The sequence below is a fragment of the Lucilia sericata genome, unplaced genomic scaffold (genome assembly GCF_015586225.1).
Source record: "Lucilia sericata isolate MDLA Ls3-8-SP2 unplaced genomic scaffold, ASM1558622v1 Contig000559F_arrow, whole genome shotgun sequence".
NCBI lineage: Eukaryota > Metazoa > Arthropoda > Insecta > Diptera > Calliphoridae > Lucilia > Lucilia sericata.
Genome location: NW_023994569.1, coordinates 262,729 through 279,678, shown reverse-complemented (window position 1 = coordinate 279,678; position 16,950 = coordinate 262,729). Strand labels below are relative to the sequence as shown.

The 16,950-nt window shown below is 29.2% G+C and overlaps 1 protein-coding gene across 1 annotated transcript; it reads left to right on the top strand.

The window, feature by feature from the left end:
- Positions 1 to 3,002: 3,002 nt before the first annotated feature.
- On the top strand, positions 3,003 to 16,140 carry LOC119606198 (capon-like protein; the record flags this gene model as incomplete). The annotated part of the gene is made up of 4 exons (XM_037959617.1): positions 3,003 to 3,091; positions 11,591 to 11,758; positions 11,825 to 11,947; positions 13,742 to 16,140. Coding segments are annotated over 4 exons (1,520 nt in total), but the record flags the coding sequence as incomplete, so codon positions are not given.
- Positions 16,141 to 16,950: the final 810 nt, after the last annotated feature.

Here is a 16,950-nt window from a genome sequence, read left to right as displayed (position 1 = left end):
AACATATTTTTTCCCTCTGTGTACATGTTTAAACTAAATCTATATCGGGGGATTTCATGACAATCTCATTAAGCAACCAAAATGTTTTAAAGGAAAAGATCTAGGCTTTCTTTGAAAGACAGTTAAAACAATAATTTTGAAAAATTACGGTCCATAGCTATCTAAACTCTTTGCAACAATAAGTTATATAATAATAAGTTACATAGATGAGAAGAAACACATATTTGGCAAAACATTTTGATCCACTGTAACTTAGAGTGTGTCTAAAGTACTATCCAATAGTTCTATCTTTGCACTATGGTTCAGATGACCACTTTTTTTGACTAAAACTAAAAATGTGGCCAAAAAATATTTTTATGGTATTCTAGATTTATTTTGTTTAAAATTTAAGTGAAATGACAAAAAAAAACAAAAACAATCTGTAGATATATTTCAAACTTATCGAAAACATAAATTTGAGTTATTAATTAAATAAAACAAAGTATTTAGAAATTACAGTTACTCACATATTTCCCCTACAGTGCGTATGAGTGATGCACACTAATTATTTATTAAGTATACGTTTATTTTAAACTTAAGTACATTTTAATTTTAAGCTAGAAAACCAATAATAATTTAAATATTATATAATTTCATAATGACTAATCTTTTTATGCCATATAATAAATAAAATCCATTAACATTTAACACTATAAAATTCTTTCAAAAACAAATTTTTGTTGTGATGTTTGTTTAGATTTTATTACTTGCATCGACAATATTTCCACCATTAAAATGAAATTATACACAAATGGTGAGAAAAATAGAATAACAAAGAAAAAAACGATTACAATATAAAATTAACAAATCAATTGCATTTCTAACAATTAAAAAAAAATTGTATACGAGCTGGAAATTTGAATATTTTCTTAACATTTTTGTTTAAAAATTATAACAAAAAATTGTTAAATAAGCTTTTAGTATTTTTTTAAATAAATTAAATAATAATAGTACTTGTACCACATCGATACAACAATAAATAATTTCAATGTTAAGGTTTTAATTTTGAAAAAATCAAATTGTAATTTTAATTTATTAAAGGCTAATCGTCATGATATTATAAATTGTGTGCGTGTGTTTGTTTAATTTGTTGAAATTTTTTTGTAATTATATGTGTTTATGTTTTAAAATTGTAATCAAGGTTATAATGTTATTACACCTTGTAAGTTTTTGTGTTTTTTTTTTTCTCTAAATTTGTATTTTTGTATTAATACTGTTGCTTGTTTTTCTTTTATTATTAGTTTATAATATTAATGTTTTGACTTGAATATTTTTAGCCTGATTTTTGTTAGAAAATAGTTTTATAAACAAATTAAAAAAGTGCTGTTAAGTTGTTTTCATTAAACATTTATTGATTTTTTTTTAAATTTATTATTTTGTTTATTTATTTTGTTATTATTGTTGTTTTTCTCTTAGGGCTGTAATGTTATCATTTACACTTTCAATATTTTGTAAGCCTTGACATATTCCTGGTTATATGGTTTCTATCATTTTGTTTAGTATTTTATTTTCCATTAATATTTATTATTTATTTTCTTAACAAGTTGACGTCACTTTTTGTTGGTGTGTTTTTTTTTTAATTGTAATATTTGTTTGTTTTTTATTAATTTTTATTAAAATTTTAATTGTTTAATTTTTATTTTAGTTTCTTTTTTTTTAAGTAATAAAAACTATTTTCAAATTTGGTTTCAAGGTTAATTTGTATGTGAAAATACATGTTTATTTGAACATTTTTCAAGAGACTGATAACAACAACAATAACATCTAAGAAATGTCATGCATTTGAATTGCAGTAAGTCAGGGACAACATTAAAAAGAAATAACCTTCACATTAGACAAAATTTCGTTAAAATTTAATTGAAAATAAAATTAGTTCTTTATACATTTTTTTAAACTAAAATATTGATAAAAATTTATTTTGATATATATAGATGCAGGTTCGATTCACGCAAGAGACCCTCTTGCAAATATCATCGAAGGTTTTCAAACAATCCCCTTATATTCTTAACCTAAGACATCATTAGCTTCAAATTAATTTCAACTCATACCATTTATTTCATTTTCAACACAATATAAATTATACCAATTATTAAAAAAAAATACTGAAAAATAAATTTCATTCTAATACAATTTATTAAATTAATAATTTATAAAACAACGATTAAGCAATACATTTTTTTTTTACAAAAATATTTCAACCAAAAAAGAAAATTGCTTTCATATTTCGAGAACAAGGTAGTTCTTGACGTCATGTTTCTTTGTGGTTTTTCTGTAAAACTTTGAAAAAGAAAATGAAAATATATATTACAGCAACAGCAGCGTAAACACGTAAAAAATAAAAGAATAAAATAAAAAAATATAGAAAAACACAACAGTTTTCAATCAAAGACATCAGCTAACATCGTCACTTTTACAAAAACTATTTGTATTTTTCTGTAAATAGACCCACACAGAGAAATTATTAAAAACAAAATAATGAAAAACATATTTTAACACAAAATTGATAGTTAAACTAGAAATCTATAGAAAAAACGTTTTTTTTTTAATAAATAAGCCATTGGCATTAGTAGACGACAATTTTTATGAAAAAAAACACAAAAAAGAAAATATTCACCAAAAATTATTAAACAAAGCATTTACAAAAAAATATCATTATTATTTCACTCATCATCGTTGTCGTCATTGTCATCATGATCACAGCACGATCAACTACATCATCATTGTTCTTTAGCATAGTATAATAAATAGACAGACAGACAGACACACGAACGGTTGGTTATTGAAATTAATTTGTTTCTTTCTGGTTTTTTGTTAAAATTTCCATAAAGATTGAAAGAAACATCTGTGTTGAATTAATGTGGGGTACCAATGTTACCAGATTTATTTTTTAAATTAATTTTATTTAAAATAATAATTTTGAATTTAGTTTTTAATGTAAACTTTTTATTTTTTTTTAATTGCAGCTCATACACCAGAATTAAATTTACCCCAAAGGCCTAATCATTTGGAATTAGTGCCTCAAACAAATCTTAGTAAATCGGGAAGTTTTATGGTAAGTTTTTGAAATACTTTTATATACATATATAAACAATACTAGCAATATATTTCATACACCATTCACACCTAAACAAATTTAAAAAGTTTCGAAACCAGAAATAGAAAGTAAACAAGTAAGAAATTATAGTCGGGCGAAGCCGACCATATAACACCCTACACTTATGGAATGTGATTTAGTTTTCATAATAAAGCATTTAAATTGAATTGTACCTTGCCTCAGATATACTTAAGCCATTTATTGTTGTATAAAATTGTGAACATTTAAGTGAAATTTTGAAGGGGGCTTTGTATAGGGGCTATGATCAAATGAGACTCTATAATTATAAAATTCATGAGGGTCTTCAAGGGTAGTATAGATCTTGGTTTTGCAGCTTTTTGTCGAGATACGAGTAAAACATAAACATAATTATGAACTTAAGAGCCCTATTTGGCGGGTTCAGTTGTATGGAGGCTAGGTGAAATAATGGACCGATATTAACCATTTTTAATAAGCTTTGTTTCCAGTCCCATAGAAGATCATGTGCCAAATTTCATTGAATTATCATCAAAATTGCGACCTGTAGTTTGATTACAGGGTTTCGAGCGTTCAGTTGTATGGGGGCTAGGTGAAATAATGGACCGATCTTAACGATTTTCAATAGGCTTCGTCCCTGTGAAAATAGAAGATCATGTGTCTAATTTCACTAAATTATCTTCAAAATTGCATCCTGTAGATTGATTACAAGGTTTACATGTACGGACGGACGGACAAGTGGACGCACAGACGGACGGACATAGCTAAATCGAAAATGATTCTATGCCGATTGGTATACTTTAAGATGGGTATTATTGTGCGTTACAAACATCAGCACAAACCCAATATGCCGTCCCCACTAAAGTGGTGTAGGGTATAAAAAAAGGGAAGAAAAAGTGTTGAATAAGTATGTTTTTCTAAAAAAAAGGAATGAATATTCTTAAAAAAAGAAAAAATATTTTAGCTTTAGTTTTAAGTGCCTATTTTAGCCGAGCTATTATACAGGCCGGCATATGTTTAACTCAGAATTTTGTTATCTGTGTTACTATGTATTATATTGTATCTCATCTAATATGCCGTTGTGATCTTGATATTCTTTAGCGAGGATAAAATTGAGACTTAAAACATCCCATGCATCGCTGATCTTAACGATAAACTTGCTGAGAAAGTACTTTGAGATCTAATCAAGACATTTTATTACCCTGTATGCCCGATAAATCTCACCAGTGTCATACTGTCCTATTTTGCGAGCAAGTATTCTATAACAAGATCAGCTAATATGTATTCGATGGGATTCCATTCTATTTCTACAAGTGATTTTTCACTTGTCCCATTTTGTTGCTCCAAGTGATTTTATACTTTCGCGTTAACGGGTGATCGTACGTGCTGAGGATCTTGGAATTGTTTTTATACCCACCATCAAAAAATATGGTTTTGTCATACTGTTTGCAACACATCGAAATATTGGTCGAAGACCCACAAAAGTGTATATATATATTGGGTCCTCATTAAATTCTAAGATGTTTTAGCCATGTCCGTTTGTCTGTCTTTCCGTCTGTCGGTTGAAAACACTATAGATTCCGAGCGATATTCTGTATCGTTGCAGTTTGAAAATGGGCGATGTCGGTCTATGTTTTCGTATAGGCAGCTTAAAGGGCCATAACTGGTTTAAAACACTATTTTAGCAATGATATGAACAAGTTTTATATGAACCACATTCTCTCTACCAAATTTTATGAGGATCGGTTCATAATAGACCTTACTCCCCATTTAAGGACCACTCAGAAACTGACTATAACGCTCATAACTTGCTTCAAAATTATAGTAAAGCAACGAAATTTGACATACATATGTTTTAGGAGATCTTGAGTTTCTCTGATAAATATTATTGGGATCGGTCCATAATTGACCCTACCCCCATATAAGGTCCCTTCAGAAAATTACTCTAACGCTCATTATTTGTCAGTATAAGAAATCGACATATACGAGTGTTATAGAAACTCAAATCTCTCCGCTAAATTTTATGCGGATCGGTCCATAATTGACCTTCTAATTCTAGTACTTATATCAACGAAATTGGCGTAAACATGTTTTATAGGAACTAAAAAATCTCTGCTAAATATTACCTCTTATAAGGTCCCTTCAGAAAATTACTAGTATAGCAACGAAATTCGACATAAAAAGTTTTAGGGAAACATAATTCCCTGTCAAATTTTTTGAGGATCGGTCCATAATTTTCCTTAATCCCTATATATGGTCCTCTGTCAAATATTATGAAGATCGGGCCATATTCAATCAAAGCCTTCATATAAGGCTTAGAAAGCATTGATATTCGACATAAAAAGTCTTATTGAAACCAAAATTTTTACAAAATTTTAATAGGATTGGTCTAAAATTTAGCATTACTGTAAATATACATTACTCTATAAATCATTAAAAATATGTATTATGATAAAATAAGTACTACTATGACCCTGACTTTAATAAACTGTTTATAAGCGATAAAAATTTAAATAAATCTAATTGAGCAAATGGTGGGAACAAATCACTATTCATATAGTATGAGGCCAATTTCCGAATTTCACTTGAAATTTATAGCACATGATTTGATGGTGGGTATATAAGATTCGACACGGCCGAATATAGCACTCTTACTTGTTTCTGCTACCTTTCTCATATACCTGATAGCGATTTCGTTAACAGCTTGATATATGACGCACTCTTCCTCATGGCAGTATAATTTTCAAGATTTTTAGCAACCTTATCAGACAGGTCACATGCTTGTCATCTAATTGGGTAGGGGTATTTGAAGTATTTTTGGATTATAATATAGTTCGATATCTATTACTCTTGCTACCTAATAGATAGACCAAAGTATCTTATATAGAAGCTAGTATGTCGCCATTTGATGAGGAACCAATTTAATTTTTTTTATTTTGTTGTTTTTTATTGTTTCCTTATTTTAGTCCCACCAGTAGGCAAATAGGGACTAGACAGGAACCTACAGTCGGCCCTTATCTTATTTTACTAAATAACTGTTCCGGTTCTCGGCACTAATAAATCTTTCACATATGAGATGGTATATACAAAATGATTGGGGAGGTGTTAAAATATTTGTCATAGAGGCTTTTCCATTCAATGTTTCATTTAATATTTTTGAAATTCTACATTAATTAAACATAAACAGTTATGAATAATGAAATAATTTCAATTAACCACACTGAACTTTATACTTTGAAGTCTAAAAATGTGCAAATAATCAAGAGAATGCAAGAAAAAAATACGCACATAGCTATTATTTGATTAGATTTAGATGTTTATTAAGAAATCGCAAAAGAAAATCTAAAAATATATTATGATGGAAATGATAAACAAACACCTGAGCCAAAAAGGTAAAATTACTATAAAAATAATAAATACAAAACGAAAATAGCAGCGACTACCAAAAAAAAAAATACACAAAATAACTTTTGTTTTGAAAAGAAAACAAAATTTAAATTGTTTTCTTTATCAAAGAAAGGAAAACAATAGAAAATTGTTTGGTTTTTGGTTAGAAAACGAATTAGAGATGAGCTACGAAAGTTAAATACAACAATTTCATATGTGATAACATCTTAAGTTAATTTCCTATAGACCATAGACTAGACTATAGACTAGACCATAGACTAGACTATAGACTAGACTATAGACTACGCTATAGTCTAGACTATAGACTATGCTATAGTCTAGACTATAGTCAAGTCTATAGTCTAGACTATAGACTAGACTATAGACTAGACTATAGACTAGACTATAGACTTGACTATAGACTATAGACTAGACTATAGACTAGACTATAGACTAGACTATAGACTAGACTATAGACTAGACTATAGACTAGACTATAGACTAGACTATAGACTAGACTATAGACTAGACTATAGACTAGACTATAGACTAGACTATAGACTAGACTATAGACTAGAATATAGACTAGACTATAGACTAGACTATAGACTAGACTATAGACTAGACTATAGACTAGACTATAGACTAGACTATAGACTAGACTATAGACTAGACTATAGACTAGATTATAGACTAGACTATAGACTAGACTATAGACTAGACTATAGATTAGGCTATAGACTAGACTATAGACTAGACGAAAGAATGGAGATCAATTTCGTATGTGATAACATCTTAAGTTAATTTCCAATGATTTACTTTACGATAACTTGCTAAAATATTTTGCCTAGATAATTAATTGTTAACATACTTTTAGGTGGCCTTACCTATTTTTCTTTTAAGGGATTTAAATTTAATTATTTTGTTTCATATTTCCAAATTCTTTGAATAAATTAATATTTTTTTGATTTTTTTAAAGAACTTTAATTACATTTCTTAACAATTTATTTTGTAAATGTTCTCTAAAGCATACTTTAGGGTGCCTTAAAACATGAAATTGCAAAAAAATGGCAATCATTTTTAAATAAAACGCAGAAATAATCATAATTAATTAATATACAATTGAAATGTTTGTTTTTTATTAAAAAAAAACTCTTTATTTATAAAGGCGTTGATTAAAAATATATCTATAATATACTAATTGTTAATTGAATTTTAACAACCCAGTCGATAAAAATCTTATATTTATAATTTAAATAACAAAAAATCAACAAAACGATTTATATGTGTATCGCTCGTTTTTCCCCATTTCACCTCTTTAAATGTTCAGCTAAACACAATTTGCACTACTGGCGTCTTGCGGTTTGTTATTATAGATGTTTTTTCTCTATAAAATACGATGACATGTGTTATAATTTATAGAAAACCAAACAAAAAGCTGGAAGAAAACAAAAAAACTAAATATAAAATATGAAATTTTATTATAAATTGAAAACAATTTGGTTTTCATTTCATGTGATTATGATGTGTTAAGAAAATTGTGTTTTAATTAGATTTGTGTGCTTGTATTTGCAAAAAAAAAAAATTATTAATTAATATTCAATTTTTTTTACAATCACAAAACAAACAATATCCAAAAATTTGATTTAAATGTTTTATTTTAAATCTAAACAGTTTTAAATTAACAATTTCTGTTGTAAGTTTTAAATAATTCGCGTGGCGCTGTTGATTGATAGAAATACAGAAATTATATAGATTTTTTTAAACTAATAATTTTGCCAATTAATATTAAACAGAAACTATTTTTTTTTTTGCAAATTTATGCGTTTTTCATAATTAAATTGGTGCAAGGTGGAAAAATTGGAATTTTGTTTAGGAAAATATTTTTTGTATCGAGATCAAAGTAAAATTATCTTCGAAATATTTATCAAAAATTATGGCATAAATTCTTTTTTACAACAAAAATATTTTTTTGTAAAATAAATTCTTAAAACTCATCACTTGAACTTTAATTCCGTGAATAATTTCTTAAAGCTTACTTTATTAAAGCTTAAATTATTTTTGTATTATTTCTGAGTTATGACTGTAGACTGGATTAAAGTTCAGAATATGAACTAGTCTGTTGTCGAAAATATACACAAAACTTTATTTCAAACCAAAGACTAACCATAGACTGGAATATAGACTAGACTATAGACTAGACTATAGACTAGACTATAGACTAGACTATAGACTAGACTATATACTAGACTATAGACTAGACTATATACTAGACTATAGACTAGACTATAAACTAGACTATACTAGACTAGACTAGACTATATACTAGACTATAGACTAGACTATATACTAGACTAAGACTAGACTATAGACTAGACTATAGACTAGACTATAGACTAGACTAGACTATAGACTAGACTAGACTATAGACTAGACTAGACTAGACTATAGACTAGACTAGACTATAGACTAGACTAGACTAGACTAGACTAGACTAGACTAGACTAGACTAGACTAGACTAGACTAGACTAGACTAGACTAGACTAGACTAGACTAGACTAGACTAGACTAGACTAGACTAGACTAGACTAGACTAGACTAGACTATAGACTAGACTAGACTAGACTAGACTAGACTAGACTAGACTATAGACTAGACTATAGACTAGACTATAGACTAGACTATAGACTAGACTATAGACTAGACTATAGACTAGACTATAGACTAGACTATAGACTAGACTATAGACTAGACTATAGACTAGACTATAGACTAGACTATAGACTAGACTATAGACTAGACTATAGACTAGACTATAGACTAGACTATAGACTAGACTATAGACTAGACTATAGACTAGACTATAGACTAGACTAGACTAGACTATAGACTAGACTATAGACCAGTCTATAGACTAGACTATAGACTAGACTATAGACTAGACTATAGATTAGACTATAGACTAGACTATAGATTAGACTATAGACTAGACTATAGACTAGACTATAGACTAGACTATAGACTAGACTATAGACTAGACTATAGACTAGACTATAGACTAGACTATAGACTAGACTATAGACTAGACTATAGACTAGACTATAGACTAGACTATAGACTAGACTATAGACTAGACTATAGTGGCCTCCGGTAGGTTAGTGGTTAGTGTTCTAGACTGGTAGACCGGAGGTGGTGGGTTCGATTCCCACCTGAGGCACTGGTTAAGGAGCGCACAACAGGCCCGATAGTGGCCTAGGTGTATTTCTTCGGATTTGATGTATATACATCCTCCTTTCAAACTAACTAACTAACTAACTATAGACTAGACTATAGACCAGACTATAGACTAAACTATAGACTAGACTATAGGCTAGACTATAGACTAGACTATAGACTAGACTATAGACTAGACTATAGACCAGTCTATAGACTAGACTAGACTATAGACTAGACTATAGACTAGACTATAGATTAGACTATAGACTAGACTATAGACTAGACTATAGACTAGACTATAGACTAGACTATAGACTAGACTATAGACTAGACTATAGACTAGACTATAGACTAGACTATAGACTAGACTATAGACTAGACTATAGACTAGACTATAGACTAGACTATAGACTAGTCTATAGAGAAGACTATAGACTAGACTAGACTATAGACTAGACTATAGATTAGACTATAGACTAGACTAGACTATAGATTAGACTATAGATTAGACTATAGATTAGATTATAGACTAGACTATAGACTAGAATATAGACTAGACTATTAGACTAGACTATAGACTAGACTATAGACAAGACTATAGACTAGACTAGACTATAGACTAGACTATAGATTAGACTATACTTAGACTATACTATAGACTAGACTGGACTAGACTAGACTAGACTAGACTAGACTAGACTAGACTAGACTAGACTAGACTAGACTAGACTAGACTATACTAGACTAGACTAGACTATAGACTAGACTATAGACTAGACTAGACTAGACTAGATTAGATTAGATTAGATTAGATTAGACTAGAGTAGAGTAGACTAGACTATACTAGACTAGACTAGACTAGACTAGACTAGACTAGACTAGACTAGACTAGACTAGACTAGACTAGACTAGACTAGACTAGACTAGACTAGACTAGACTATAGACTAGACTAGACTAGACTAGACTAGACTAGACTAGACTAGACTAGACTAGACTAGACTAGACTAGACTAGACTAGACTAGACTAGACTAGACTAGACTAGACTAGACTAGACTAGACTAGACTAGACTAGACTAGACTAGACTAGACTAGACTAGACTAGACTAGACTAGACTAGACTAGACTAGACTAGACTAGACTAGACTAGACTAGACTAGACTAGACTAGACTAGACTATAGATTAGACTACATATAGACTAGGCTATACATTAGACTATAGATTAGACTATAGACTAGACTATACTATAGATTAGACTATAGACTAGACTATAGACTAGACTATACTTTAGGCTAGACTATACTATAGACTAGACTATACTTTAGGCTAGACTATACTATAGACTAGACTATGCTTTAGGCTAGACTATACTATAGACTAGACTATACTATGGACTAGACTAGACTAGACTATACTATAAACTAGACTAGACTATAGACTAGACTATGCTATAGACTAGACTATACTATACACTAGACTATAGACTAGACTATAGACTAGACTATAGACTAGACTATAGACTAGGCTATAAAATTGGCTATATGTCAAGTAGTCTATAGTCCGGTCTTCAACAAATTCCTCCTCTCCCTTTACATGAAACGACTTGATTAGAGATGGTTTTCTTTTCTTTTTCACTTAAAAGTAATTTAAAAAAAATTACTACTGAGAGAGAAGAGAGAGAGTGGTAAATCATATTTTTATTAACAGATAAAATAAGTTATTTAATTTAAGTAATAAATTTCGTTTTCATAACTTTTTAGTGAAAGGTTTTCTGAATTACTTCTTTAAATTAAAAATACTAAACAAGATAACTTGTAACTTTTTCTTTGTCATAAAACATATATTAACCATTGAAAAATCATAACTTTTTCTTTCAGACTGACGAAGACAAGTCACCCACGACTCCTTCATCGCCCAGTCGTGAGATTCATAAACTCAAAGATCAATTAGAGCAGCAGGCCATGCAAACGCGTCAGGCTTTGGCTCAATTAATGTTGGTCCGTGAACAGTTGATATCGGAAACGAATGCACGAATTGAAGCTCAGGTAAGCGCTCTTTGACATGAGTATGAGACAAATTTTTGCTTAAATATATTTCTTTCTTTTTTTAAGGCACGCACTCAACAACTGTTACAACAAAATCGAGAATTATTAGAACATTTGGCGTCGTTGGGAGCATATACTGAACAGCAGTCTCCCGGTTTAACCAGTGCAAATATTGGCATGGCACCACAGGTTAGTAATATTAAATAGATGTTTAATTTTCGTTTTGTTAAAGCTTTGTTTAGTATGATTTTGATTTTTATAGATTTATATTGTGTATCGTTTCTTTATTAGTTTTTTAATTGTTGTTTTAAAGTTTACTTGATTGTAACTCTGAATATAGGAAATAATTCAGAATATATTGGTGTGTTTTCACATATAAAGCTGTAACTGTTCATATTTCCATTATTTATTCCTATTTTTCTAAATCCGAGAGCTTTTCAATTCAGTCCATATAAAATGTTACAACCAGGGATGGAAACTTTAGTGTTGTTGTACTTTTTTAAATTATAATATAACGCAGTATTCGTACGACAAATTTTTGCTATATATAAAGTCCGTAAACTTAGTCCATAAACCAGTTAGTAAAGCATTCAATATGGTGTAGATTAATCAATAGTTCATAGGCCAATCAAGTGACTCCTTCATATACTAGTCAAGAGAATAGTTTATAGACCTGTCAACAGACTTTTCCATAGATCAGTGAAGAGATTTATCCCTAGATCTGGAAACTAGTCCAGAAGCAAGTAAAAAGACAATTCAGTAAAATAGTTTATAGAATAGCTGATGAAAAGTCAAGAGGCTTGTTAATAGACTACTGAAAGCACTAGTCGATTGGCAAGACAAAAGTGTCAATGGAGTATTCCATAGACCAGGTAATAAACTAGTCAATAGTCTAAAGATTAGTTCATAGACTAGTCCATACATTGGTCCATAAAGTCCCATTTCTATATTAGCTCACATTATATTGTCCCCTGACTTGTTGACAGAAAGCTTCTTCCATATTAAAAAATTTGCTTAATAGATTGATGATCAACGAATATTAGATCACTTTATGATCAGTTTTTAAAAACCCAAAAACTTTATAAATCCAGTTTATTAATCGTTAAATGAATGTTTAATTTAATTAACCACTTCCTAGGGTATCACCCTGTTAAAATTATATTTTCTCTTTATTTGAATTGCTATCCCCAAAGAATCAATTACCGGACTTTATCTCTCTAGGGACCTCCACAACATCTTTTGTAATTTATTAAACTCTAATAGTCCCTTGTCACTTAACTAGTCGAAATCCTATAATATCGTTAAAGTTAAAGACTCCCATTCAAGGAACTAATTTAGCATCAGATTCTCTTAAAGAGATTTTATGAATTTATTATAGAATTTTTATTTGAATTTTCATAAAATTCCAAATCATTTAATTGCATTTTAATTGAATCTTAAAAATCCAATCAAAACAAAAAATTAAGTAAACTCTGAATGAAATGTTAAAAATATTTTAATTGCTTCGTATATATTTAAATTAATATTTTATGCACGAGAATTAATTTTAATTTTTTATGCGCATGTTTGGCTTTTTTTTTTATTGAATTAGCATTTAAGCAATTTTCCATAAATTTGCATCTTTTTTTAACAGAAAGAAATGCTGTGTTGTTATATGTGTTTATGTTTTTTTTTTTTTAATTTTGTGTTGTTTTTCAATTAAATGTGTTAAAAATGTGTGAAATTGTTTAAGTTTTTATAACAAAATAACCCACAAAAGAGCCATAATCTCTTTGCGTTAAAAAAAAAAAAACGAAAAAAGTTTATTTAATTATTATTTTGCTGTTGTTGTTTTCATTAATGCTTGGCTGAGTTCATGTTACAATTTTCATGTACAAATTACAACAAAATTTAATTCAACGTTAAAACGTTTTTTTATATATTTTCCTTACTTTACTACCACCAACTGCCTGTCTGCCTACGTCATGTGTATAACACAAACAGAATCATTTACAAATGCTGCTACAAGCCACAGCTGGAAATGCCAATAATAATTTGGCCACCATTAATCAGCAGATTAATAATTTGGGTTCAATTAATCAGCAGTTAACTTCGCTGAGTCACCAACTAAGTGGCCTCAATCAACAAACACAAAATCTACAAAATTTCCAACAACAGCAGCAGCAACAACATACACCCGTTTCTACGGCGGGAGCTGGACAGGGAAATACTTTAACACCGCAAACTCCTACCACATCTTTGCATCAGTCTCAGCTACATTTGAATGTTTCTGCAGCAAATGCTACAAGTGCCACAAATACTCTTTCGACTAGCCCGTTTCCTTCCATGAATCAATTACAAAACATAACCACACAATTGCAGCAATTAAATTCACCGCCAGTTATGCAACAGCAGCAGCAACAACAGCAAGCCCAAGATGTTCTTTCAAAGGATTTATTCAATGTCAATCAGGAGTTGTTAAATCGTTTGCAAGCCTTAAATTTGGGTGCCACAACATCGGGAGCAATAGCCATAGCTAATGGTGGTGGCAGTACACCACAACCCCCTCCTTCACCACACAATTCCTTTTTCTTTGTCAATCCCATGTCTTGCAGTCCTTCCAATAACAACAATACAGCCAGTAGCAACTATAATTTCTTAAGTACCCCCAGTTCCATGGGTAATCTAACGCCCTCACCCATGGGAACCCTCAATCGTAATTCCTATTCCAATTCACCCATTACCGATGAAATGCGCATGAGCATGGAGAAAAATCTCAATGCGCTCGATGAACAACTAATGAAAGCCATATCGAATGGTAATATAGCTGCTTCTGGTTCTCGTGAAAACAGCAGATCATCTTCCACGGTAGAATCGCCGCTCACCTCCATGGTGCGCAGCACTTCAAATTTAAATAACAACAATAACAATAACAACGATATAAGTCCCTCGACCTCATCATCGCCCCGTTTTAATACGGTCATGCTGAAGGTGACCGACGAAGCGGGTAATGTTACAAATCAACGAAAATTATCAGCAACGCCGAGTTTCATAACACGCAGCACCAGCGAAAAGGTACCAAATCGTAGTCAAATTATGAGTCAAGTTCAGAGAACGGCATGGGCCCGTCACACTACCAAATAGGAGTGGGAGATATTTTTTTAAGAATTTCCAAGGAGCTAGAGTCGGCAACATACATATATGAGTAGAATCATGAAAAGAGTTTTCAGCTGTCAAAACTCTTATAACTGTACTGTATACTGTATTGATTCTCAGATAATGATGCTGAAGTTGTCGGAAGATCAGTTCAGTTGCTCCTTGTATTTTAATGTTCTAAAATTTTATTCAAAAGAAAACTAAGGGTATTAATTTAAGTTTAAAATATAACGAAAATTTATATTCAAAATATGACAACTCCAATTTCGATCAAAATGAGTTTTTGATATCACATAGATCATAAAAAATTTCCGGCTCCGATAATAATATAAAAAGTAAAAGTGCTCAGAAATGCTGAAAAAAACTGGAATTGTTTTCTGAACAATTTATTTTCAGAGTTTAAATTTTTTGAATATAAACTTTCGATATCAATATTTTACTAAAATAAACGGGATATAATAACAGCTTATTAGGCAAGTTAAAGAAGTCTTATGACAATTTTGAATAAAATTTTATATTTTAAATAACTTTTAAGCTAAAATTAATTTAATTTTTTAAAGTATTTCCTTAACTATTTATTGTGCTAAGTTTAAATAAATTTAGTTTTTCAACTGCTTCGATTTTATTTAATTTAAAATGTACTTTAATTAATTCTTAGTCCAAAAGGAATGTTAAATATTCCTCAAAAAAATGTTTAATAAATTTTCATAAACAATTTAATTTAAGAGTATTAAATCTTTAATATATTAAGTTAAAAGTATAAGGAAATACATATTCAAATCTTATAAATTGCTTTCACAGTATTAATTTCAAAACCTATTACATATCGGCCGAATTTGAACAAAAGTAACACATAAAGGGGCATAAAACAGAGTTGCATTTATTTGGAATAAATTCCACTATTTAAAAGGTTAAAAGGTTCTCTGCTTAATTTTTAGTAAAAAGCTAAAAATAGTTAAATTTACAGCATTTCTTTCGATGGACATTTACATTATAATACCTAATAATTCTAAGCATTATCAATCTTATGATGGGACCAGTAAAGGGTTATGTTGAGCAATTTTTCAAAAAATTTCAAAAATGTTCCTTAAACTTACGAAAATGTTCCATGAAAGGTGAAATAGCGAAATGGTTCGAAAATGTTCAAAATTTTTTTTAAATAAGGAAATTAAAACAAATTTTCTATAAAAAATTCAAAGTTTTTTCTTAACGGAAAAATTTCCTATAAGAAGAGGAAATTTTAGATTTCTTCTATTTTAAATTTTCTATTAAAGAAGAAATCTTCAAATATATTCTATGAAATTTTAAAAATATTTATATAAAAACAGAATTTTTTGATAATTTTTTATAGAAAAGTGAAATTTTTGATAATTTTCTAAAAGAAAAATTAACGTTTTTGTTCAAAAAAGAATAATTTTCAAGATGGAAAGATAATTATTCCAAAAGTTTCTTTAATAAAAATATGTTTAAACTATTTGTATAGAAATATACTTTTCTATGGAAAAAAACAATTTTCTAAAAGATGTGAAATTTTCAAAAATTGTTAAAAATTATTTTCCAAAAGTTTCTTTATATTTTTTCTTATCTTTAAAAAAAAAATTACATGAAAAAAGTATTTTGAAAGTGGAGAAATGTTTCAAAATTTTCTATATAAAAAAAACATTTTCCGAAAATTGTCTTTAGCAATTTTCCAGCTTTTTCTTTTTTGAAACATTTAAGGGATTATTGAAAAATTTCTATATAAGAGAGTAATTTAAAAAAAAAAAATCGAGAGAAATAATACATTTTCTAAGAAAATGAACATTTTTGTAAAATTAGAAAAACAGAGACAGAGCTACTTACCTATTAACATAACTTTCAATAACTACTACATATCGTCCTGATTACATATAAGTAGTTAAATAACATCTTATTAGTAATGTGTTATAGAAAGACTTTCTATTCTAATTCATTAGTCATCTGCTCCATGAAGCTGTATATGTTTTTACGTACAATTACATTGACTACTTTTTCTAATTACTTGTAAGCGTTTTTTGTAAGTACTTGTCTCCAATGAC